We start from the raw sequence: 27,568 nt of genomic DNA on the forward strand, positions 1-27,568 counted from the left end.
TTCAAGTAACATTAAGCTTTTATTTAGCAACAATAGAAATTCTGTTTTGATACCCAAAAGAGTGATAACAGAAAAATAAACTAAAACTCATAGCAGCTATCATCACAACATGAGAAAAGGAATATTCAGTGCTTGATTGTGAAGGAGGTAAGGCTTGCATAGTTATAGTAATGCACATGCATTCAGTTAGATCAACAGCACTAGGATAATTATACTTTAACTATGGCAAGACCTTTACACACACGCACACACAAATCTATAAGTGCAGAGCCAGTGTCCCTGCTTCAGTTATAGTTAGAAAAAAGTGCTACAGTATCTACAGAGTCAGGTAGACTTATGTGCAACGCTGTTAGTCTCTATACACATCTATACAGTACATAGTTCAGGGCTTAATGATGTTTTTAACATGTAGTTTATTGTGAAAATCTAAGTCTTATTGTGGTAGTGCTGGCCATTGTTCTTGTCAGATGTGAAAACATTTTACTCGCCTCATCATCATCTCTGCAGAGAAATGGCAAGACACAGAATTACAATCAATTGCAAATGAGCAGACTTAAAACACATCCAGTTAAACACCAATTATCTGCACTACTTAAAGTACCAGAGTGAAAACAAAGGCAAATGCTCCCAAATGGGCTATTTCAATACTTTGCACTGCATTATTGTGTGCATCCACAAGTAGAGTAAGAGTCAAACATCTAATCAGTATGCTCAGGATGCATCATGTACTCCATCATAGCTGTTTGTCATGGTGTCGCCTCGTACATCTCTACACTGAAGTTGATGAATAAAATGTTTTCATGACCAGTGGGACTTATGACCAAACTACCAACAACAAAACCGAGGTTTTCTGTTTAAACACTCCATCTATCTAGATAAATATAAATATTTCTAAAATACATTCTAGTTTTTCCAATACATGCCTATACTGTACCATACGTAAGTGGTCAGGAACCACAATAAATAAACAAGAAGAGTTTTGTGCTTTACTTGTTCACACACATCTATTTAAGAGTATATGCCTCTGGGTTCATTCAGTGTTTTACTGTCTTCGGCTGCTTTAAGACATTGATTGATGCATGTGCTGGGGCCCTAGCACAAACCCCAGTACAGCAGATAAAGTCCAACGGTGGTAAAAGTAGATATCCGTGTGTATGGTGTTTGTGTGTATTTCTACTTGTTAGTAGATGTCAGGCAGGTGGGTGTAGTTCCTCTCCCAGTAGCCTTTCAAGTAGAGCCAGTCCTGAGCTTTGTTGTGAGGGTTGGGTCCTTGCTGGAACCACCTAGTTTTAACAACGAGAGAAGATTTATTTACTATGACTACAGGCAAACTGAAACACACAAACAGCATAACACTATTCTTCACACCAAATATCCAGTATTAAACATGACTATCTTATTGAGTGCCTGTGTCTTGAGAAATGCATTCAATATCAAACAGTTGCAGTTTTGTATTTTGTCCTGAGGAGGGCGGTGTTGTGCAGCACTTCACATCAGACAGAACAACAGCAACCACACAAAGCTTTGAACCAAACCTTGGGCCAAGTGCAGCATTCCTTCTCAAGTATAATAGAGAGGACGGCATAGTTGGTAACACAAGACAATAAGGAGGAAATCAGTGAAACAAATTAGCAGCGGGGTGAGGATGTTACATCATGTTACTCAGTGACTAACCTCGTTTTCCAGTCCTCTGTTGATTTGGTGCGATTTTTCCGGGCTGTTCTCTGTTTTTCCTCAAGTCTCTTCTTCTCTGCACTTGCCAAATCTGTAAAGGAGGGCATGGACACAGAAGCCTGAATACCCCCAGAGACTGCATTTAACCTGGCGTGGCATAACAGGGACTCAAATCAAATCAAGGTCATACACTGTACCTATATCTCCATTCTCCATGGCGCGGATGTCAGGTCTGAGGCGACTGTCGGTTGGAGGAATAACTCCGTCCATGCTCTTCTCCAGCTCATTTAGGTGCATGGCGAATGATGAGAATGCATAGAACTGGAACAGAGAGAATGAAAATGACACAAAATTTCAGCTGTCAGAGGGAACAAGGTGAGGGACATCTGCAGATATCAATCCAATTCTGTTTTTCACTCTCTTAAACAACAACACACTTAATAATATGTCTGCATGGATGCACTTTGCTTAACAGAGCCATCTAAAAAACATCATGCTCAAATTGTGAAACAAATATTCTACTCCAATAAAAGAAGAAATATATAGCCCACAACATGACTCAGTTATGCAATACGACTGCTTGTTTTTATTTAAACTTTTTCACACATAAAACTTTTAGCAGCATTGAACTTAAAATAACTCCACACAGCTGGTGTGAAGACAGGTCTCACTCACGTGCTACCTGCTGTTCACATGACACATCAGTCTTCACGGCATGTCGTGCAAAGTTTAGTTTAAGTTATGACTCTGTTCAACTTCTCTACTTTACTCCTGCTGAAACATGTATCACATTGGAAAATGAATTGCAGCTGATCCTGATCAACAATGCACTTGGCACTTGATAAGAGCCATGCCACAGCTGGGACTTAAGGCTGCTCCTGGAAAATGCCCGGCCAAGACATTGAAACGGATGCAATGGGACTCAAGCTGGCCAAACAACTTGGGAAAACCCACATGGAGAGCTGCTCCACAGCATCCTGGATTGGGCTGTTGCACCTGAAGGGTGGATCACACTCAAATCTGACAGGATGCAACACACAAGACTCCAGCAGGAGGTGGACTCCTTTTTACGACATAATGATTGTTGAAGTCGAAGGACAAGGAACTAAAACGCAAATTTCATTGTACAACCCTGTGTTGTACGATGGTAATAAATGTCCTTGAATCTTAACATTAGCAGCAACAGGCAGGCTGAGCAGATTTTTTCTTTGATTAAGAAAACCTTGATGAAAACAAGTGCTGTACAAATAGTCTCTCACTTCAATTTTAGATGATGATGATGTTTCTAGACTGTGGTCAAACTTATGTAGGTCTACTTTTCTCCACAAAGAAAACTTATGGAATCAATGAAGAATCAGACTGGTAAGCAGACTTGATACTGGCACCCTGCACAAAATCTGTTCCCATCAGTAGAGCAAGGACGAGAAAGCAACAGATAACATAAATCCCTCCTCTCCCCCCAAGATGCCTGATTCTTCTTTTTTTGTAATCTATAAATTGTTCTCCTTTCACCCCCTCCTGCCTTTGTGTACCTTGGCTGAGTTGTCCGGTCGAGGCGTTATCTTCCAGATGAGCTCGCTGCCTGGGATGACCTGGACTGTCTCAGCATCAGGTGGTGGCATCTCTTCTGGCTCCTCATCCACACTGCTCTGAGGGCAGATAAAGACAAAATACTCTAAGTTTACTCTGAACTTACTTTACTCTGGTGACTCTGGAAACAGTAGAACTGAATACCTGTTTATTGCCCTTCTTTTCATCTGAATTCTTTCTGTCGGTCTTTTTGTGGGCATCGAAGACAGCGGAGTCTACTGTGTACAGGCATTCAGTCCATTTGCCATATATTGCACAGAGCTTCTTTTTGCTGCAAACACATAATTGTGAGCTTTAGATACATCATCACTGAATGGTACTGTTCTGACCACACTGATGAGTAAAACCGTCTGATATGACATATGACATATGGTAATTAACAATGTAGTAATTCATGACGAATTTATATTGCTTAAACATCAAATGAATAATGAAATCACTGTAAATTAAAGAGAGAAGATACCTTTTATCTAGGATGTATCCCTCCACTTTATGGAGCTCTTTTCCAAAGAGGCCACAGGGCTTGAACGTCATGCTGCATCTCTCTCCGGTCCTACCGCAGAATGACAGACTGTTTACTAATTCCTTTTCACTATTCTGCTTCTGCGAGCTGAGGCTTTCAAACATTAATTATCCTGCTCATCTGTTCTAACAGCAACTGTCCCACTTCAGCTCCCATGATCAATAAGCTGAATCTGAATGTAGATCAGAGCTCCGCTGCTGAGCGCAGGAAAAAGATATTCATGCACCCAAGTCTCTGTGCACGTGAAAGCACCAGGCAAGCATGCATTTGCAGACAAACATAACAGTTAAAAATGGAAAGGGGATTTCTATTACTTGTGATTGATCACTTCCACGCTGCCATACTGCTCAATCCAAAGCTGACCAACGATGATGTTGTGGACACAACAGGTGGGGTTTGTCCAGGTGTAGGCTTCATTATATCTGCAAAGACAGAGAAACAAAACAATAAGATAATGCAACGCTCAAAAGGAGTAAGACTTGCAAAGCTACAAAGCAGTCTTAAGACCAGGCACTCACTTGGGCAGCTCCAGTGTGATGATTCCCTTGGGCTCGGCTTCTATGCTCTTTCCCCAAAACTTGAGTTTGGGGTAGATGGAGCCGTGGAAGACAAAATCCTCCTTGAGGCCCTCAGCTTGAAAGGCACTGACTGGAGGGTGATGGCTTACTTGCTCTGACACCCACCTGAAGCCCAAATCCTCTCTGATGGGGAACAGGGACATGTTTGGTATTGCACACACAAAAACTTCACTAAATGCAAAATGTTAATGGACCATTTAAAGGGACAGTTTGGCTTATTTGAACTGTTTGTATGAGGTTCTCCTCCATGGTCAGTGTATTAACTACAGTGGATGCCAGTCAATGTGCTCCCAGTGCGGAGAAGCAGAGGAGTACCAGCACAGAAGCTAAATAATATATTGCTGTGGACACCTTAAGAATAGGCCAATTTTAAAAAAGTCAATATCAGTTTCAAGTGTACACAATATTTTGAATATTTTCACTGTTCTACTTTGCTGTCAGACAGCCTTTTCTGACAGGAAACAGCAATTATCAAAGATTATATTGTTCTTGCTTGCTCAACCAGACTTCTTTTGAAAAACACTAGTTTCACCTCTCAGAACCCAGGTGTTGCTGGTCTATCACTGCCTTAATCTATTAGTTTGTTTGCTATTGTGTGACTATGGTAGACTACACTGTGGTTTTCCGTATTTTCTAAAGTTAGGTCAGATTCACCAGATGTTAGATCATACTTGACATGATACAATAAACAATAAACCTTGCACTGACTACCATCTACTATAGGTAATACATTGACAATGGATAAGTAAAAAACCCAGAATTATCCCTTTCAGGTACTAATGATTTCATTGTCTTACCTGATTAGCTCATATGTCTCTCCCAATAGTGGGTTGAAGGGTTTCCCAGTCCTCTCCCACTGTGATGCTACAGCTGACACAGCAAATGCTGCAACACACTGCACAACATTGACTTATGTTAACCAAATTACAGTTAACTAATTCAATATTTAATAATTAGAGGTGTCACAATTCTTTTTCAATCTTTAAGACATGATTCAGTTTAAACATTTTTTTTTAGCACTGATAGCAATGCCATTGTTAGACTATCAAGCCTTAATTTGTAATGATTAAACATCATTGGTTTTAAACCCTGACCGTTGTCATTTACATTTTCAGAATATCCTTAAAGAAATATAGCTATAATAATATCAGCTGGTAAGCTACACTGTGTTGTCTTTGAAGTGGCACAAAATTCCTGGAAGAAATCACAGTTTCTGCCTTTGAGTATGATTATTGAAATTAAAGCTCATTTTGATTGATTTTCATTTAAAACTGAAATTGTGACGACCCCATAAATGACAGAAAACATGCATGTGTATATGAGTGAATGTATATATGATTATATGTTTTTATTTAAGAGAACTAAACATGATATAGTAGTACCTTCATCCTTTCGACAGAGTCTGTTGTGGCATTGGCCTGGTGGATGAGGTAGGTGTGCTCCATGTATTCTGTTAACCGCTGGAGGAAACTCAGAGGCTCATTAAACACCACAGGCATGGCAATCTTTGACAACTCCTGAAAAAGATGTTCAAGAAATGCTGGTAAGACTATTGCGTAGGCAAAGGATTGTGTACTGGGAACAGCCCTAAAATCTAATCCGATTCCATACAACAGAGCTGTGTATTTATTACTGGTACATATATACAAGATAAAGATGATAATATTTATATATACACTATAGCCCAATTTGCACAAGGCTAGCATTACCTGGGGACTGCTAGTTATTTGTAATAATTGCAGAGGTTGTTTATGATCTTAATCCTCTGTTAATGTGTGTAATCTGTGAATTAACTCAAATTACCACCTCATGCTAATATGCCTCTGCCAAACAGTCAAGTTGATGTTTACATTCATGTCTTTTCAGACTCCTATCATCTGTAGTAAATACTTTGAAGGAACTAAAAAGTTATTGAGTGTATTTTTTGGCAAAATATCAGTTATCATTACATTGATGTGCAATTCCGGTGAGTAATTTCCAGTGAGAAACATGTTCTCTTTAAGTAAAGACTATTTTTACAAAGGAGTACAGAGGACTGATAGAGAGCTGAACATTATGACATCACCATGAACTTGACCTTTGACCTTTTGGATGTCAAATCTCATTGCTTCATCATTTTATTCTACAAGATATTTCTGTGAAATTTTGTTAAAATTAGCATGCAAATTCTTGAGTTATGACCAAAAACATGTTTTGTAAGGTTACACTGATCTTGACCTTTGACCCCTCGAGTCAAAATGAATGTCTGTACCAAGTCTGAAGAAATTTCCTCAAGGTGTTTCCTGAGCTATCATGTTCACAAGAATGGGACAGACGGACAACTCGAAAACATAATGCTGTTGCCGGTGCTGAGGCATAAAAATCACATGTGCCATATTTCACAAAGCACAGAGGTCCTATAATAATATTAGTCCTGTACGAATCAGCATCTCTGTGATTTGGGGCCGTAATTTCTTTTTAACACCTGTTTTTTGTCGTCAGATAACTGAACAAGTATGAAATTTGATCACGGCTCATAATATGCTGAACAGCAGTCAACAGCTGTACTGGGACATCATCTATATTGACGTTTAAAATGAGCGATGATGACAGAGAAGGTTACGAACAACAAAAGGTGGTTGTATTCAGGTACACAAAGCATTTGTTATTTGATCTAAATGAGCTGCAAATGTGTATATATGCATCTAAAACATGCAGAAATTGGGCAAAACAATTATTTACGATATTATTTATGCAGCTGCTGAAGTATAGATGCTCTGCTCCTGAAATGTTGATGTTTAACAGAGCCTTGACTACATCCAGGGGAAACTGTCAGTTAATCTAAGTAAAATACAACTTCTGTTTCATGCGCTGTATGATAAACACAGCCGTGATCTAAATCACAAGGACCCCCAGTAATAAGTCCAATGCAAAAAAGTAAAAAGTAACCTTTAGTGTGAGGCTATAGCCAGTGGTTTACACTATATGTGGTAAAACACACATTTTAGCCCATATCTATCTGTCCACTGAATTGTGTATGCATGAATCATTAGCCACATTTAATTGGGGAATAAAACATTAATAGACATTATTAAATGTAATTAAATCCAGACAGGGGCTGAGTGAAGACTGAGATCCCTCAGGACTCCAAGACACTGATACTAATGACTATCCTCCTGAAGCCACCATTAGTTAAGGAGGAAGTACAAAAACTAATTTCTCATAATTAGTTAACTTTTTAGTTTAGACTTAATTCTACAAACCTGCTTAAAAACAATACCTCAAATCAGAATTAATCTTCTTCAAACAACAAACTGGTGCACAACCAATAGAAAATAAATCTGTTTGACAAGAATTGTCTGTTCTCACCATGCCGATGCATTTTTTCAGGATACTCCAGATGCTGACATCATTCCTGGAGAACATGGGAGCCGGTAGACATGTCCTGTGGGACCACAGAATAAAGACACAGAGAAAAACTGTCAACTAAGAAAATGACATCAGTGTGCATAGGATGTGACATAAGTTCCATTGACATGTTAATGCAATATTTTTTTAGAATAGTAACAATGACAATTATAACACTGATAACAATAATACTAAAATTAATTTGTATAGCACCTTTCATACAAGAAATGCAGCACAAAGCGTTTTAACACCAAGAATTTCAATCCACCAAGTTTTTCACATAAAAGCTACATAGAATTAACATAAAACTGGGAAAGAATTCCATAATTGATGCAAAATGTGATGAACAAAGCATGGGATCTTATCTCCCCAAAAACTATTTACAGTTCTAATATGGCACTGAGCACAAAACCCAACACCTCATCTAAATATTGGGTAAACCACACATTAAAACCATTATTTTATCGACTGCATGCTGAGAGTTGTAGTATATAAAAGGTGCAGAGCAGACAACATAGCTTGAGCCACCATTTGGGAACCAAGTCATCTGACACCTGTAAGCTAATGAGCTTTCAGCTGGTCTGGTCAAGCCTCATGCAATACCCATGAATGGATGTACAACTGCATGCGTGTGTGTTGGTTTTCAAGACTGGTTATAAGAGTCCTTAAATTGATCCTTTTGCATATGAATCTTGGCACAGGAACACTCACGTTTATAAGATTATTTTATTTACACACCCGTTATATTAATTATGACAAATGTTTTTTTGTTATGTTGTTATGTGACAAAGTTTATCTTCCATGCTTGCTGGAGGCAGATGGTGCCCTTGTTTAAAATTGAGTGCTGAGGCAACTACACAAATAAAAGCCATTACTTCAGCTAAATAAACAGAGGGGTAGGGGGTGGGGGTTTGCTCCATCTGTAGGATGAGCAGAGCAGTGATGCCTGGCAGACTACAGTATACTTCTGGCCTGGTTTGTGTTCTATCATCCTTGCCCCCAAAATGGAAAAATGAAACATGATGATGAGTGAATCATCTCTGCTAGAGGTGCATAGAGCCATTAACTGTATCTGCTCAACCAACAAAATTATCTTTCTTGATATCTGTATTCAGATAGAAGACCAGAAGTGGGCGTGGTTTATATTGGAAGTCAGTTAAATCAGACAAATGTTTTATATTCTAACCTAATATTCATTAGCATTGCAATTGTTGTACATTCAAAGCCCCAAACTGATTTAATATTGGCATAAAATTAATTATGGTACATTTCTACATCCTCATACTGAACATTTCACTTCTTTCTCTAAACTAAGTTTTATGAACTGAACCCCACTACTGCCTCCGTTTTAACTGAAAGGCAATGAGGAATAAGAAAATGAAAAAATGTTTTGTTGCATTGAAAACAGGAACTCTTTACAGGAAAGATCTAAAAATATCCTTGAAATTACAACAAGGCTGCGTTCATGTTTCTTGATGTGTTCATTTCAGTGCAGTTCACAGTAATAGAATATCTCAACTCTATTAAAATGAAGTACTTAGATAAAAGTAAAAAGCAATACTCTGAACATTACTGCATTGCATTTTGGAAATTATTCGTTCCCAAATAACAAGCAAGTTTGGGCAGAAGAGATATCTGTTTCCATTATTTGCTCTTTCCTGAATAACATCAGGTATATTCCTACTCTCTACTAATGTACTCTACATTTCTAAAGATTCATAGGACCTGTAGTTTTTGGTTGCTGAACATAGAAATTGTATTTTTTTTTTTACCCTCAGTTTATCCCTTAAAGACATTTTTGGCAAAAGTGTACTATTCAGCAGAGGCTACTGAAACACAAGCCAACTTGGAAGTGAGGCAGGATTTTCCACATAAACATTTCACACATAAACATGCTATATCAGTACATTGAAGTGTGCACTTCTTACAGCCAACGCCGTCTATGCTCTGTTACTCTTCAAATCATTATTATTACATGCATAAAAATAATTTATACTACTGTTACTTGTGTCTTTAAGTCAAAGACAAATTATTTGGGCATTAGTGTGTCGTTGAAAGATTAAGAGGGAGAGAAATGTTTAACAACTAGACTTAGGTCCATAAACAGGCAACCAGGGACAGACGTATCTTTGAATGACAGGAGTAATTCCAAATAAACAGACACCTCATAAATGTTTAATGCACAACACACACACGCACACACACGTACGCACACATAGCTAACCAGCCAGTCCCCTTTCCTCCAACTCCTACTCAGAGCCAGCACATGCTTAATTATTCATGGATCACTTGTTGGACTAAGGAAGAGAGGCCAAGCCAGAATCAGCATCCACAGAAATGAAAGAGATTGTCAAATCTTCACGAACCCCCACCACCACCACCACCAAACAACAAGCGCTATGTTATTCGCTTGGAGAGTTGGATCTGTCAAGAAAAACAAAACAGGCTATTCTCTACGGATTGGGTGCTCAAACACAAACACCTGAAGACAAAAACAGACTGGATTGGAAAGATGGTATCTCATTACACCAACTCTGTCATTTACTGGCCTATCGTCTTGCTAATTGAGGTCTTAAACCTGTCATCAGACACGCATACTAAAAAGTCAAATGTGCAATATTTATTTAAGCAATGTAAATTTACAGGACATTGTACTGATTCCTGCTCCCAGCTGATATTTATCTTAAATGCAGTGGAGAGGCTGTCTGGAGAGCACTCGGCATGGGCGACATTACATTTCCACTCTTCTCTTTCCCATCATTTAAGCCAGTAAACAAGCATGACATCATAACTGGAGCGTGTCCCACCTGTGCTTCTTGACTCCATTGTACTGGGCTGGTTGGTTGCCATGGTCACCCTCCCCTGACATTCCGGTAGGCCCCCTGTGCACGCTGGGATGGCGGAGGCTGCTGAGAAGGGGGGTGTCTCTCCCCTCGTCCTCTTCACAGGAGTGACTGGCCACAGACAGGAAGCCGCTCACAGACAGCTCCGACTCCGACTCTGTGGGATGACGACAGGGGGCAGACGCCAGGTCATGCCAGGTGTGCCAGGTCAACGCTCACACGTACATACACACATTCAGGTTCAAGCGGCCCTGCTCTGAAAAGCTGCAGCCTGAACAGCACACTGTCCGCAAATAAGCGCTTGTGTGCTCGAGTTCCCCTCCAGCCTCCCCCTCCCTGTTGCCTGCCAAACCCCACCTGAGGATTGTGTTCCAATGAGAGGCCACACGGAGGCTTCATTTCCTCCAACATTGTTTGCTCTGTGCTTGCTGGATGCTACTCCTCCTCTAGCCTGTACTGTCAGTGACAGTACAGGTTCTGTCATATTGACAAAGGTAGGGGAGAATAGTCTACATAGATATATGTAAAGTAAGAGAGAGAGATACAAGGATAAATTGTCTTATTGTCTTATTGTCTTTTGTCCTGCTGTGTAGCTTTACATGTAAGGATGTATAGTTTGTAATGTAAGCTTGTGTGTGGGTACAGGGAACCATATTCATTATCTGTGACTTCCTGGAAAGAGGACCACAATGGAAAAATCAAGTGCTCATTGTAAGTACTTGTGTACTTGTATACTGAATAATGCATTGACAGATATTTTGGTGTAAACAGGGCCAGAGATGTAGTGTTGACAAACAGCATGTAGAAAATGCGTAATATTTTCACATCGAACACAGTGAACTAAGACTTTAGTTCAACCAAACCAGAGTTGGTGATTTTTGAAACAGTGGAAAGACAAACAGAGATCTTTTTGGTAAGTTTCATATTTTTTCCGTCACCAGAGTCATTTGAATTAAGTGTAGTTTTACAATTATCTGTGAGATAAAATCACTGTATTTGTCAGTGGAGTCTGAAGGCTTTGAGGAGAGAAATATAACAGCTGTTTCAAGATAAATAAAGAGGATTTGACTCTTTAACAAAATGGATCCATTTCCAGAACGGAATAATATTCTGAGCCTGTCAGTGGCAAGCACACACACTTTTTGTGGACACTGATGGAGCGCAATTGCCCTGAGGGAACTCATAGCAGCCAGTTTCATATCATTCCCTTAATACTTGACCAATTTCAAAAATTGTTGTCCTCGTTAGTAACTTAGACACAAAAACATGGGAAAATGGGGTCCAGCTTTAAAATCACAGAAGTTTCCCTTTAAATTTCAGACAGTTGCATGGCTGTATATGCTGTGTTGGCAGGAAGTCCAACACAGCTTCATAACGGTCCTCTATATTAAAACACATGATTGGGTTTTACACTCAGTATGTGATTCTCATATATATATGCTGAGCACAGTTCAGAGTCTAGAGGCAGTGTCTCTGGCTACTAGATAACTCTGGGCTATGTATGAATAATGCAATGATTCCTGAGAAAGATTGGTCCAGAGTAGACAAACATTTTGTAGAAGGATGTCTACTGTATATAATCACCATGGCAATGGGTACACGACTAAGCAAACTTTGTATGATCCATCTCACCACATACTGAACATGGTAAATATGCAGTGCAGTAAACACTGTCAAATAAACTCTTAACTACTGATGGACTGTACTGACAAAACTACAGTGTGAGAGTGTCAGGCTAATCACTCTCTCATTACCCTTGAGTATAAAGGAGGGGACACTGGCAAAGTTATCTGGGTAATCTCAGAGACAGACAGAGTGCCAATAGACTGAGTGTCATTGGGTACAACCACACATACACAAAGAGACACACAGAAAAGCTGTAATTAACAATGATTATTATTCTCTAAGTACAGTAAGAACTGTATGTAAATATAATTCTTAAAATTGCCCTGGGGAGTTTTCTTGTAAACAAAGCAGTTTACATTCCTAACACCTTGTTTACATGTGTTGTCTATATCTGTGAGGCCTGACAAACGTGCTAAATCTTTAAAATAGGATAGCAGCAGGAATGTGTGACGTGCTGCTTGTGTGCACACCCACGTGCATGATGATACAAACAATATGGGAACATGCTTAAAAAAGTAATGCGCTATAGCATAGCTAGAATCAAAAACTCCACAGGATGCCTTGATGAAAGCTCTGCAATGGGAGAAATGAGCACAACTAAATGAACTTTGATTTGAATGTTTAAAAGTGGGCATGTTATAACCCAACAAGTAAGATAATTTTCTGAACTTACCAGACTCTTCTAGCTGTTTCATTATTACCACTTAGTCTTTATATTCACATTACTGATAGTGATCCCTACAGTACTGTTGCAATATTGATAAAGATATTTGGTCAAAAAATAGTGATATCTGATTTTGTCGATATCACCTAGCCCTAAGCCTACTTTACTTACTATTGGGCAGTTTAATCTACAGCAATGCATTGCATTCTATAGGATGGGGGTTAGCAACCTGTGGCTCTTTTGCACCTCTTTATGGTTAATGTATAAAATAAACACTAACTGTATATATTTTTTTAGAACATTTAAATTTTCATTTATCATTGTTGCAACCATAAAGTTATTCTTATATTCTCCAATTGTAAATATGTGTATCCTATACACATAATTAAAAGAAAAGTGTTATTTCATCAAGTAAAATGTGCATCATAGCCTATGACTGCAGCTCGGCGCCTGTTCCTCTAAATTTTGCCATGGTTGCTCGAGTCTCCCTAGGCTAGCTGTGGAAGACAGTCTGTCAGTATTTTAAGTGCAACATTAGTAAAAGTAGAAAATCAGAGAAGGAAAGGCTTCAGATAATGCTCAAGACTTAATGGGTCTAATTTTATGGCCTGGCCAAGACACTGGATGAAGAGCCAGGTGTACAGTAATGATGTACTGATCTCCCCAGTAAGACATTAATATCACCTAGAGGCTGCTGACCTGACACAGCGTCATAGAAGTCATCTTCAGTTAGGATACTGAGAGTAGACGACCTCCTGATATTAGACAGGGACTGCTTGAGTTCGTGGTGCTCAGTTGCCAAAGTCTGCAGAGCCTCTGTCAGAGCTTTGTTCTTCTCCACCTCCTGCTCTAACTTCAGATTCCACACCTACAAACACAGGACCACCAGACACACAAAACACAGACACACACACCAGGGACAAGGCAATGTAAATGAAGAGAATATGCTCATGTGTGTACAGTATAGATATATAGATATAGATATAGTATTGCTGGAATTTGTGACTGACTGATGGTTTGACTGATATGAAGGTATTGATCTGCATCTGTCTCCACACTGTGCGTGTCTTTGTGGTTCTGATGGCAGGTCATTGTTCTAACGCTCCCCACAGATCTGGTTTCCTCCAGTCGGAACCAAACACCCCAGTCTCCGAGAGCTCTGTAGCCTAGGATTGAGTGTCCCTTTAGAGCAACCTGAGCCATGCCACTGTGGGACAGACCAGATCAGTGTTTCCTATTGTCTAACGCTGCCGTTTGTACGCCCTTTACCAACTAAACAGATGGGCAACTAAATGAAAATCAACAGATGCTACCAAAAATGATATAGAATAAAATGTCCATAAGAACACATTTTTCTGAAAAATAGAAACAAAATTTTAAAGATGATAAGGTTATAAGTAGCCCACAAAAAGCATTCACAATGTAAAGAAAAGCACCGGTCATAAAAATGGAGCACAGTTTAGAAAAACTCCTGCAGTCACCTTGTGGAAGGCAGCAGAGCCTGAGAGAGACAGGAGCTTGTAAATCAAATTGTAAATCTGAGACTACAAAGCAGAGCCAAAGTCCTCTATCAAACATGAAAAGTTCATCCTCTTCTCTGAGAATGCCTGAAGAATTATTAGTTGTGTGCATCGCTGTGCTAAAAGAAACACCTGTCAGTACATCTGCTGATGTGCCCATAATTCATGCCTGTAGCCAAGAGTATCTGTGAACTACCAGTTTCCTTTTCAGATATTTGGTTATAATCATCATATGGGAAATGTTTCCATGAACGCTATGAAGGTTTTATGTGATCAACAAGATAAAAAAAATAACTGGTGGAATTCTACTCCAAGATCATTAAATAAAGAAATATGAAACATACCCAAGTGTCTGCCATTTGCTTAAATAGTGCTCATTTTGACAGCACTTTCATAAGATAACACATGATATACAACACAGAGGCTGCAGGGATGATATATTTTTGTAGGCCAACCCAGAAGGTAGCATCGCTCTGATTCCCTCCACAAATAAAGAATGGATTTTTACATTCCATTTATTGCAGAAAATAAGCTTTGTCGAACAAACGTTTTTGATACTTACATGTTTAGTTCAGCAAGATAATCTTCACAAACAAACACTGTTTGATAATGACTTGATAATTTTTGAAGCATAAATGTAACTGCCAGAAATAAAAAGATATAAACTAACTTGACATTTTTACCTCTTTGCTGATCTGTTTTTTTTTTTCTGATTAGCAAACTTCAAGGCTGCAGATCCAGCCATTTGTAATGAATATTGATTGATTCCAATGCATTGGAGCACTCCTGATACCAACTAAGAGTATATTATGTAAATAAAATCACTAAAATACATAATGTGAGCCTGATTTCTTTTGTGCCCAAGGCTTGACTCAGCAAGCCTTCATTATATATACAGTACAGAAAGGTGAGAATGACTCATGAGCAACAGTATGCAGATCTTAACTCTGGAGAAAGCAATACATCACCTCTAATCGGAATATTTCAAACCACATTAAGTTTATCCAGAGTGAGGCATTCATGACCTTGCCACATGCACACATCTGATGTATTCGAAAACCCACAATCACACTAACGTTATCCCTGATCATTTTACTGTATACAAACCTGTGTCCTTGTATACTTGAAAAACACAACAAGCCTTGACATCTTATTTCACACTAGGCTCAACAAACTTCACACTTTCACTCTTGCTGTCATCACACTTTCTATACTGTATGTTCAGCACCTTTAAGTCATGTTCTCTGTAGAAATGGCATCTCTGTAGATGTGCAGATTCTCTTCCTTCCATACAATTAATTGGCAAGTTCATACCAATTTCATTTAAATCTAAAGCTTATCCTTAGGGCAAATTAAATCTTTGACTGTATATTTTACCTCCCGGTGTTTTTCGTTTTTTATTAAGATTTCTATCGATTGTTAAGGTATTATTGTGGCTTTTACTGTTTTTGCTTTTTATTGCCATTTTTATTTAAGTTTCTTATTGATGTTTCTTTGCATCTAGAAGAATGTATTGATTTTTTTACTTGGCAACATTGCAAGGGAGTTAAAATGAAATTTAAAAAAAATGAATGAAGAAATTTTGTCATTAGAAATTCAATGCTATTCTATAGTTCTAAATGTGATATGCTGTTACTATCTGACCTATGTCAAAACATGACCTTGAAAGTGCTTCCAATCAACATCAGCAGAAACACACTGAGACCCATTTGACATATCATAAATCCATCCAAAAAAAGATTGTCCTTGTCAGAGCCCCAGCTTCTTTTTAAATGTATGAGGTAAAGTAAATGAGCTCCCTGTGTGTGTGGGAGCCTGTGTTAACAATCCCTGTCCCAGGCACTTGGCTTAAGAGCCCATCCAGGGACAGAACACTTTGTTTTGTAACTATCCCAGCCAGCTCTTTTGCTCTCACTGCATCCTCTCGCCTGAGCACAAACAGCGCTATTTTAAGCCCTGCTGAGGCTGTGTGCAGTAGCTGCTGCTGAAGCCTGGGAGGGAAGCTTCTCCTTGGCCAACACCCCAATGGGTACAGCTTTTACTTTGTTCTAAAATTTGTTTTCTCTGCTGAAGGGAAACCAAATCTCAGAGGCAAATTTATGATAGCTCGATACAGTAGTCTGAAACTGTAACAATATCAAACTGCACATGACTGATGGCTGGGAGCTAAAAAATGATTCCATTCAAGCGTGACGTGAGCACCGGTGCAGCAAAGAGATGCAGTAACCAATTACACAGAAACACTCCCAGGCAGGTACCTCTCTATACTTACACACCCTTGACTAAAAGGTCAGAATCCAAAAAGATAAGGGTAATGTACATTTCTTCCTCTTAAACTTTCATACTCCTGATCTTGTATGAGCCAACAAGGAAGGAAGTCAGCGCAGGGGTCCACAAGAACATTTAGCTGTGAAGCCCAGTGAAGTGTCTCCTGGGTGTGAGATGACAGTCAGTGGGTCAGTTATCCATGTGGCCATGGTTGAAGTAAAGGTCAAATGGTACTTTGCGTTCCCTTCATTCCCCATGGGTTTGAAGGGCAATCTGCTTTCTTACAGTCTGTGGACAAAAAAAATTAGCAAAAATGATAGTATGCTGCCATTCCCCTGTCTTCAGAGCAATACAAACTGACAGATCTGCTTATCTGCGTGTCACCACTAAGTGGTTTCATGCTGTAAGCCTCCATTTGTTTTCTTGACAGGTGTGGAAGCCTGGTGCCTACGCTGGGTTTATTAATCTGTGTGTTACTGTCCCAACCCTAGAGAGAGCTTCTGCCCAGGACTGTCTATCTGCAGCTCAGTCTTCATGAAAATGTTTCTGTGAAGACGCAAAGTTAGCTGCATAAATCTCTCCACAGTCAATGCTGAATAGTCACCAACCAGTCATACTGTGCCCTGCATGTACTGTATAAATGTGGCACTCTTACTAATCTAGCATGCTTCAGTTCCGCCGCAGCTGCTGAAATGGGTCAGTCCACATGTACTCTGCTGAAGGGTAACACTGTAAAACAGCACATGAGTCCTGTATGTTACGTAATATAGAAAACAAATGTGGAAGCGGCAGCAAATAGAGGCATCTGGGGTGTGACAATGGGAATGTAGGATTAGAGTTAATACTGCCTAATACAGCAAATCTCAGCAGTGTAGGAAATATAATCCAGTTAGTACATGTAGTAGTAGCACCAGCCTAGCATGAGGCCAGTGGATGTAACTTGCTTGTTAGGACTTTTCTCTCTTATTATACTGTCTGGTTGTCAGAAATTAATTCAATGCCCATTGTTATGACACTTTCGATGCTTCTTGGGTGATGAGACTGTAATGATTGTCTCAGCCTCCCTGTGATAACAAGGCTGGGTTACTCCTTGTGACAGGACAGCAGCTGTGGCCAATTCATACTTAGATAATGTGGCGTGGCAATGCACACATCACTGTGTAAACATGCTGCTCTTGAGCATTGTTGTATTATATCCTGCTAACTTCAAAAGCAGAGTTTCACTGTATCTGATGCTGAATTAATTCATTTATCTTAATCTTTTATACGAAACCACACACATGTAGACACAGGAGCCCTTAAAAGGACAGTTTGGATTTTTTCAAGTGGGGTTGAATGAGATACTTATCCATAGTCAGTGCATTACCCACAGTAGATGCTGGTTAGCACTCCTCCAGTTTAGAAAAGTGGTAGTACTGGTGTAAGAAGCAAAACAATATACTGTTGTGGACAGGTCAGCAGAAAAACTTAAATATCAACGGGGAACTGCTATTATATAAGCCAAATATTGTTCTCTCCAAACCAACCAAACAATCAGAAATCAGTCATTTTACCTTGCACAACACAGGAGTTGCTGAGTTTGGCTTGTTTGGAGAGAGAGTGACAGTTGGCTTATATAATAGCAGTTTTCCATCAGAAAAGGCTGTTTGACAGAAAGTGCATTGTCTACCTTCTGTGTTGGTGGCGCTCACTGCTTCTCTAAATTGGGGGTGTGCATAACGGCATCTACTGTAGCTGATACACTTACTTTAGATAAGTGCTTCATACAACCCCACTTCAAATGATCCGACCCATCCCTTCACCTGTGTCTCAACATAGGCTAAATATAAGCTTAATTTCTGCTTTGCAGACGGTTTTACAATATGAGAGCTGTAGTACAGACTATAACCAGCAATCAGTAGACACAGTCTCAGCATTTTAGTGTGGTATTTTGACAGTGTGCCAATGTCAAATTAATTAGTAAGGATGAGATTAAAAAAAAAAAGGGTGAGACCAATTTATCATCTCTCAGGCCTTAATTTATGTGTTACAGTGCAGTGAATCACAAAGGAAAGACTGCTATGTAGAAATGGGTAAATCAACAATCTTTATATTAAAAGCTTACCTTTAAGTATCAAGTTCTCAGTCTAATTTAATCCATCCCTCCCCATGCTCTTACTTTGACGGAATTCATTACATTATAAATTGATCTAATTAAAAAAGATGCAGCAAGCAGTGTAGTGCTCAGCACCACTTCAAATATGCTCAGTTTCACACTCTATATTCACATCATTAAATCTCTAAGAATGACCTCTGCAAATTGGTGAACAGCTTTCATCCATGCAAATGCTTCAGACCAGTCCTCATATCTACAACACACCAGAAACATCAGGCTAAATCACATCTGTTCCAAACTTCAAACACCATATAACAAGTCATCAGGGAACACCAAACTGCAAACACAGACGTTTGTTTACCTGACAATAAAAAAAAAAAAACAAGAAACAATGAGATACGAGAAGATAAAAGAACAAGTGTTTGGTTTGTACCTGTGCAGATAGTGGATGATGAGAGTGCCGTCACTTTCTCCTCTGCCTTCTGTGCTCGGATGCTCTGGCATGTGGAAATGTGCCTGCGAGCGTGTATTTTCACTGTGTGAGGGTGAATGCATGCATCTCCAGCTGAGCCTCTGAATATGCACGCGCTTCAGTTCTCTTGCTCAATGCACAGCCTTTCCCCAGAGCGGGAGTGTGTGGATCCAAGTCCAAGAGTGTCTCTGTGTGTGTGTGTGTGTGTGTGTCTCTACACTGATCTGCAAGCCGAATGCAGACCTAAGCATAAAAGCGGATCTTGCCTGTGTCCTTCCTACAGACATGCCAGTGATTACAACACGGTTCCATTGCTCTCCCAAGGGCACAGCACAGCCACTGGGACAGGTGGGCAGGGACGCACATGCTCGTGCACACAAACTTCAAACCTGATTGGTATGAGGTCTCTAACGTAAAGGGGAGGAGCTTGAAGATTTTGTAATCATTCAATGTAATTTATTCAGCCAATAGGAGCACAGCACATGGGTGAGGATATGGCAGTCAATGAGATGAAGATTCATACACGCTCAGTTGGCTGCAGCTAATTGAAAAAGGAAACTAGATTCCAAAACTGTTACATCAAGCTCAAGATTACTCAACTTTGTCCTGCATCAAAAGGCAGCATTGTTTCACAACCATAACAAACACTGGTTGACATTATATTATTTTAAAGTGTCTATGGTTCTGGCTGCACTAAATTCAATGTGAACAATGGTATAATGGTGGATAATAATAGCCCAGATCCCAACTCAACTGTGTTGTATGGTGTTTGTTAGTTAAGCCAATCCTGTACATGCTGATACAGGCTTAATTAAGATGATGAAGATGCTTCCCTACCTCCTCCTGTTTTGACAGCAGTTCAAGGCACAGATGGAGAGCAGCACAGGTTTCACTGGAGAGCTCGCTGGTCTCTTTGGCTTTCAGTAACAGAGGGGCAGCCAAAGCTTTTGAAAAACAAAAAATATGTATTTTCAGTGCAGATATATCAATTTGGCTGCAGGAAACGGTTATTTTTAATACTGATTAATCTGTTGACTGTTCTTATGATTCATAAATGAATAATTTAGTTAAAATGTCAACAATCCACACCACAAAGATTTGGAATATACACTGAAATAAAACAGTACAAGACTGTTATCATCAGATTATTTAAATGGTTTTCAGAGGTCTAGAGCTGTACAACTCCACAACATTTCTCAATAATAAAAGCAACAATTTGATAAAAAAAAATTATATGCAGTTGAAATGTTTTTCTCCCCTCTTTTGTTTTCAATTCCAAATGACTCTTCAGATTCATTTTGAAGGACCCTGACCCCTTCGCTGGGAATCACCAAAAAAAAAAAAAAAAAAAAAAAAAAAAAAAATCACTATCAATTTGCTTGTAATTAATTTTCTGTTCTTCTGAACAGTAAATTTACTTCCCTTTTCAGCACTAGTATAAAACAGTATAGTATAAAAAAGGACACTATATCAAAGGATTAGTTCATATTCTTTGAAGTGGGATTGTATGAACTACTTATAGAAAGTCTGTGCATTTTAGATGACAGTCAAAATGCCCCCAGTTTGGGGACGCAGCAGTATAGCTAAGAAATGTACTGCTGCAGACCAAGCAAGTAACTCCTGTGCTCTGTGAGGCAAAGTGACTGATTTTACCAATGGAGTCTGGTTCACAGAGAGCGATATTTGGATTACATAATGGTGGTTTTCTGTTGGAAAAGGCAGTCTGACAGCACAGACCAGCCTTGACAATGTTCTAAATATAGCGTACACTTAATTGAGGGGAAAATAAGTGTTTGCTGCCGATGCCATCGTAGTCATCACAGTTCACTGCTTTGCTTTTGTACTGGTACTGTAGGTAATACAATGACTATTGATAAGTACCTCACAAAGCCCCACTTCAAATAATCCAAACTATCCCTTCAACTACATACATATGTGACCAATTCCAGGACTCCTACCACAGTTCTCTTCATTCTTCACCATCGACAGAAATATTGACACTTCACTCTCCAATTTCTGCTGCAAAGTGTTGGCTGCCTGCAAGAGCACAGGAGAGAGGCACTTACACATCCGAATCCTTCTCCCTCAACACCACTTTCTCCCTACTGTCACCTAATAATACACTGTGTTAAAAAGGTCTGAACTTAATTTTACCTGAAGGGCGTGTGACAGATTCTTCACTGTCACGCCATCATCACCATCCACCTCATCAATAATCTTTTCTTGGGTGCAGTAGCGAGTACTGTAGGATGAATGTGCCTCAAAAGCATCCAACCATCTCTAAGGGGACAAATATCAGTAAAACTTAACAAAGTTTTCAAGCCTTGCACGTACACTTAAAACAAATCAGTCAGGAGGTGGGAGTATAGCAACGGCATATAAGGTGAATCTCATCTCACTTTTCTTGTTGTCACTGAATCTGTCTTTGAGGGGACCTTAAAATAATGTACTGTGTCATCAAAGCACCTGAGCATGAAGAAGCAATGATCCCATGGTTTGACCTGGAATGACAAAGTAAAATTACATACAGTCACGCTTGCTGCACTAGATGTCAAACATCATGTACAAGTTCAGTGTGGTGCAAAATGAAACAATGAGAATCCTTGTGTAATCATGAAGGTTAATTACAATGAGACTCTTCCCTCTACTACCTACCATGCAGTAGGATTGTGTGAGAGATTTAGAGCCTTGTTTTCTCACACCAACTTGTGCATCGGCCCTTGGAAAAGAAACAGATGAGAGAGCACACAGACAAAGGCTTTTTGACATGGCATCAGACCCCAGACACACACTGTATAAAATAATACAGAGCAGTAAACTACCTATGGCATAGATGTAGTTACTGTTCTAAGTTCCACTTTTCACTCCAGGCGAGAATAACTACTGATACCTCCATCTCTAACAGGAATCATTTGGAAGATATTATTTTATTTCAGCCACTGCAGGTGACAAGACATTTGCTGCGTGCAAAATCATATACTATGTACTACACAAATTGTGTCCAATTGTTCACTATGCTTTTTGTAAATAAACAGTATTATGTATCTTTTTGGACACAGTATTCAGTGCTTATTATGTCCCCTCCTAGCCAGTAGGAGACATGTAACCATGGTTACCCAGGCCAACTATGAACTAATTTAAAGAATATACTCAACCTTACTTACATTAAATTGAAGCATTACTGATGTTACACAGAGCTGCCTTGGTTGCTGTCTGCTTTTGTCTGTTATGTTGTTTTTTACTACTGTTTTGCATTGTGGAATAATTATGTCAGTGTGGTGTCCAGTGCTTGCATGCTTAAATTTTCCCCCCAAAATAGCATGCACCTCACGTACTAGTGGTTTCGGCCATTCTAAAAAATCTCACACACAGTGCCCTCTCTACAGCCAACATAGGAAGGGGAGGGTGAGGCAAGGTGTTTGCAATCTGCAAGTTCAATGCTAGAGCCTACTAAATCCTACACTATGGTTTGTGTAAATATGTTTTTTTTTTTTTTGTTTTTTTTTTTTTACACACAGCTAATAAGGGTGGCATAGCAAGAGAGAGATGTCTACCTCAGCAACAGTATATGTACAGAATATACACATGTACATACTATACATTTTAGCTTAAAAATCTGCATACATATAAAGTTATCTCACTGTCTGTGGTACCACGAGAGGGTTCCGTCTTCAATTACCACCCAGTGGGATCGCCATCCAAGAAAGCGTGAACTCTGCCAAAGACACATGAAGTCAATAAAAGTTCAACTATAGTAAGTAGCAAAAGTAAATTAATATCATATGTTTTTATGTAGACAGATAATATTTTAAGACATTAAGTAAAAAAAACACTAAATAATAAGGAATAAAGGGTCTGAAGGGACTAATTGTATGTAATAACAGTGATACTGTGTGTGGAGTAAAATCAAAAAGGTCAAGTCTATATCATCAAATGTGGAGCAGTCTGCACAAAAACATTGCCTGACATATGAAGTGTAGAAAGTAATACACTTCAACATCTGGGTACCTTCCAAAGAGGGCCTTCAATCTTCTGCACCCCACTGCTCACATCCTTTGGGAAAAAAAAAATAATTCTCAGACTTGTGTACAGACAGAGCCTGATTTACAGCTGTGAAGAGAGAGTGTGAGAGAGTGTGAGACCACAAACACTAAGATCAGTTTTGTAGAATAAAAACCTGCATAGTTTCAGGGGTAAATAACATATATATTTTAATTTACTTAACAGCTTAGTGCTCAGCCTTTTTTATTTCCACCATGACTATGCAAAGCTCTGCACTGAAGCTGTGCCAGGCTCATCAGACATCCAACCAAGAACACAAAGTGCTGACTTGCAAGGCTTTTTCTCCACAGTCACCAGACTGAAAATGTACAGAAATGTGAGAAAAGAGGAAATGCAGAAAGATATTTGTGGGGACACATATTTAGGCTGGGTACAAGACAGAAAAGTCCATGTTTTCCTAAAAGAGAATCTGAGCACAAAAAATGTAGTTATTTGCTCAGGATGTGTTTGAAATTTGAATCTCCAGGGAAACAGGAATGAGCTCAGGAAAATTCACAGAAATGTTCATTATATTTGGATTTTCATGGCAAGATGCTGATTCAGTGATGGTGCTAGATCAGTCCAGATCACTAAAATAGTTAAAAATTCTTAGTTTGTGGAACATGATTCATATACCAAATTTAGTAGTGTGGTGTGGAGTTCAAGTTGGACTTTGCAACAGACTGGCTGGCTGCACTCCATTTTTTACATTACATGAAAAGAGGTGCTAAAAATGTGCTGCCACATTATAATTCCTTCCTTAAGTTTTCTTCTGGGAAAAAAGAAAACATCATACGATTTATAGGTTGATTAAAAACGACTTCACTCCCCCTACCTTGTCTTGATAGGCAGCAAGGATCAGTCTCAGCTCATCACAGCGGACGAGGTCTAATGGTGTCTGGTCTGCAACAAAATCAGCCATACAAGAAATTATCATGAAATACAGAGGAACAAAACTAGCAAAACATATTGTAAGATTTGCAAAAACAAATGTGTATTCATTGAAAACAAACTGTGGTGGACTCATTAACCATTATAAAAAATATTGCATTCATAACACATTAGTCTGAATAATAAGCAGTGATGTTTTCAGTAAGGTGATATACCATTGCTGTTTTTAATGCTGGGGTTGGCTCCAGACTTGAGCAGCTTTATAATGCACTGCTTCTGCCCTCTGTAGGCTGCACAGTGTAAGGGTGTATTCCCCACCGAGTCGTTGCAGTGAATATCTGGAGCTTCTTTTCCACTGAGCTGAGGAACAGAAGACGGAAAACAATTTAACAAAGGAGAAGACACTGACATTTACCTCTTTTACACATCACACAGTAATGAAGTCTTATCTACAACTAAATATTTATAATATTGACCTGAAGAGAGTAACACAATACATCGAAAAAAAAGGCAATTATAATCCCAATTTACTCTGGTCTGCTAAAACAGGGCGGGTCACATCTTGTTCATGAGTGTCTATGATTCAAACTTGCCACTACCTTCCCAAACAGAATTTAAGACCTTTTATTAGTAAATGTGAAATTAAGACATTTTAAGACTTTTTGCAGACCTGTGGCTATCCTGTTTTTGCACCTAGAATCTGGACAAATATAAACGTAATCCTGCAGTTTGTGCATTTTAACAACCTCAAAAGACAGCGAAAAACCGTGAGAGGCACAGAATTGTTTCCTGCCAAAGTTCTTAGAAAAGGTCAGATGCTGACCATCTTAGACAGAGTGGAGATGTCCCCCTCTCGGGCTGCTTCCAGAAGCTTCTCCTCCCGCCGCCTCATCTCTCTTCTCTCTGCAGCTGCACAAACCAAACACTATCTGAGAACAAGGGCAACTGATCTACAGTAATGAGAAGAAGAGGAAAAAAAAAATACTCCCATCATTTCATACCCTCCAGCATTGTAATGATTTCATCATCCTCTGTGACATCTTTGGGGATTTTAGCTGTTCCATTGATTATGTTGGAGCAGGCATCATACCGCAGCAGCAACAGAACAATCTCCTTAGGGATCCAAAGTAAAGAAAAAGTATAAAACTGACCATCAGCTGCCATCACTCAAAAGCTTCAAAAAGTCTGTGACAGTAATTTTGTCTGACATTAGGTTGGCTGACAGGAAGGTATATCAAAAGTTACAATGCAAACAGGACCTCGTATTATGATATATGAGCTGACAGTGAATTATATTCTTTAATATTACCTTTCTCCCAGTGTAGGCTGCTTTGTGGAGAGGTGTGTCACCCATGCTGTTCTGCAAATTTGCATCAGCACCTGCCTGCAAATGTGTGCCACAAAGTAAATTTCGCTCGCTGCAAATTTGTATGGAAAAGGAAAAAATAGAGCCTGCACATAGATAATGCTCTCATCAACATTTATTACTATACCACCATGTGACAAGCCTTTCTTCAAATTGATAAAAATTCAGATACACCTTACAAGTACATATCCAAGGGGTCACCTGATGGTCACTAATCAATATACCATCAAAGTGTGTGACGTTTTTTACCTGATTTTATTACACACACACACACACACACACACACATACATATATATGTGTGTGTGTGTGTGTGTTGCATATATAAATTACAGTTAAAGGGTCCAAATTTATTGCACTACGGCTGTCAAAAGTACAGGTACTTCAATACCTTTTTAATATCACATGATTAAAAACAATACAGTACTACCATTCGATGATATTAAGAGTATCTAAGCTTTAAAAAAGAAAATTCAAAACCTCAGATCAGTTCAGTCTTTACTTTCCTGCCTGAAATCTGGCTTTCAGCAAGTGTTCACTGACTTTTTCTGTACCAGAAATGTGTGCAGGTTGTTATTCCTTCATTTTATACTAGTATTGAATCAAAGTTAATTTCTGGTATTGTAACAACCCTATAATGAACTATTTAATGTGTTCACCATTTTCCAAATTTTTTCTTTTTTGGTTTATCTAGGGCTCAACAATAGCGGCTGCCCGCTTGCTGGAGGCAAGTAAAAGACATTTTACAGGCTTCACATGACCTGTTGGATAACTCCTTGAATTGGTACTGGCAATGTGTGTCTCATGTCATGACCCGACAAGACAAATGGTGGTACAGTAATAAATGTTCATGGGATCATTATGTTGTGTGTAATACATTTTTCCTTTTTTTGACATATATATCCATCCAGTAACTGGTATTTATCGAACTTGGATGCACTTTGCAAATATGTACTAGACATAATATAAAGAACAGTATCAGCTCTTACCTTTAGTAACTCCTCCACAACATCCTTGTGTCCAAAGTAACAAGCCAGGTGGAGGGGTGTCCATCCCGCACTGGCTTTAGACCGAGCTACAGTGACAGAAAGCAACATGAAAACTCTCTGTAATAGCTACCTGAGATTAATCTAGGCGGGTGACACCATCTTCTTCTCACTTACATCTGCAGTTGATGTTGAGAGAGCTGCTTTGGTCGATCCTTGACTGAAGAAGCCTCTGAATGTGAGAACAACTGCCCGCTTTAGCATAGAGGAGAAGCTGGTTCTCAAGTGTGTCTGCCTCCATCACCACTTGACCTCCTTTTGTCCAATACTAACGGCTACTGACTGTAAATCCCTGTTCAAGAGACTGGGGAGAAAAAGCTAATTATTAAACAGCGTCAGATGTCTTAAATGAACTGGGAAAGGCAAATTAAGTCTAAAGAAATAATTTTGAATGTTTGAATATAACTCAAATTATGTTTTAGTTTACTTTCTGTTAACTTGAGCGTGGAGGGGAAACTGCTTTTAAAGCGTTAAACCAACAACACAATGTTCTCAAACGATACGGGGTTACTTTTCGGTCCTGTCCTGAAGGGAACCCCAGACCCGCGAATGATCTCGCGAGAGTTATAATTTTAACACAAACTATGATCTTTCTCTAACCTTTGACAGTTGCCTACTGTCCTTATCCCTACCCCGATTTTAACCGCAGCGTTATCACATAATGAAACATTTGTAATTTCCACAAGGTGAACAATGAATTATAACAAATGTAAATCTCGCGATGGTTTCGCAAATCAAGGGGGTCCCTTCTAGACAAGACCCATATTTACTTGAACACTGATCAGCTAGCTTAACTAGATCAATTAGCTCTAGCTTGTTAACTAACGTTAGCTAGAATAAGATATCATGAGATATCGACTTAAGACTTACAGATAAGCATTTTCAGATCTTAATTCGAGGACTTTGGCCTTGTTGCAGCACAGTTTAGGACAGATGAAAGACACAACACATTTCACAGCCGAAACTTGAGCTTGTCAATCAGCTG

At 39.2% G+C, this 27,568-nt stretch overlaps 1 protein-coding gene across 4 annotated transcripts; it reads right to left on the reverse strand.

Annotated features, from left to right (window-relative positions):
- LOC146317690 (oxysterol-binding protein-related protein 1-like) lies at positions 1-27,568 on the reverse strand. Of its 4 annotated transcripts, none has more exons than XM_084732085.1 (28): positions 27,454-27,568; positions 26,701-26,887; positions 26,527-26,612; positions 25,482-25,556; positions 25,174-25,285; positions 24,996-25,081; positions 24,388-24,532; positions 24,117-24,184; positions 23,249-23,293; positions 22,882-22,955; positions 21,896-21,959; positions 21,640-21,741; positions 21,395-21,520; positions 21,199-21,277; positions 20,078-20,184; positions 13,585-13,753; positions 10,560-10,752; positions 7,714-7,789; positions 5,748-5,882; positions 5,163-5,260; positions 4,306-4,488; positions 4,102-4,209; positions 3,728-3,817; positions 3,409-3,535; positions 3,207-3,323; positions 1,872-1,995; positions 1,675-1,765; positions 1-1,283 (listed from the first exon to the last, which is right to left on the reverse strand). In XM_084732085.1, the coding sequence occupies exons 2-28, from the start codon at positions 26,822-26,824 to the stop codon at positions 1,181-1,183; spliced, it is 2,907 nt and encodes a 968-aa protein (XP_084588211.1). In that variant the 5' UTR covers positions 26,825-26,887; positions 27,454-27,568; the 3' UTR covers positions 1-1,180. The 4 variants fall into 4 exon arrangements, with proteins under 4 accessions (XP_084588211.1, XP_084588210.1, XP_084588209.1 ...); XM_084732084.1 differs by having other exon boundaries at positions 13,570-13,753; XM_084732083.1 differs by having other exon boundaries at positions 21,172-21,277.

The sequence above is a fragment of the Lutjanus erythropterus genome, chromosome 12 (genome assembly GCF_056507025.1).
Source record: "Lutjanus erythropterus isolate fLutEry1 chromosome 12, fLutEry1.hap2, whole genome shotgun sequence".
Taxonomy (NCBI): Eukaryota; Metazoa; Chordata; class Actinopteri; order Lutjaniformes; family Lutjanidae; genus Lutjanus; species Lutjanus erythropterus.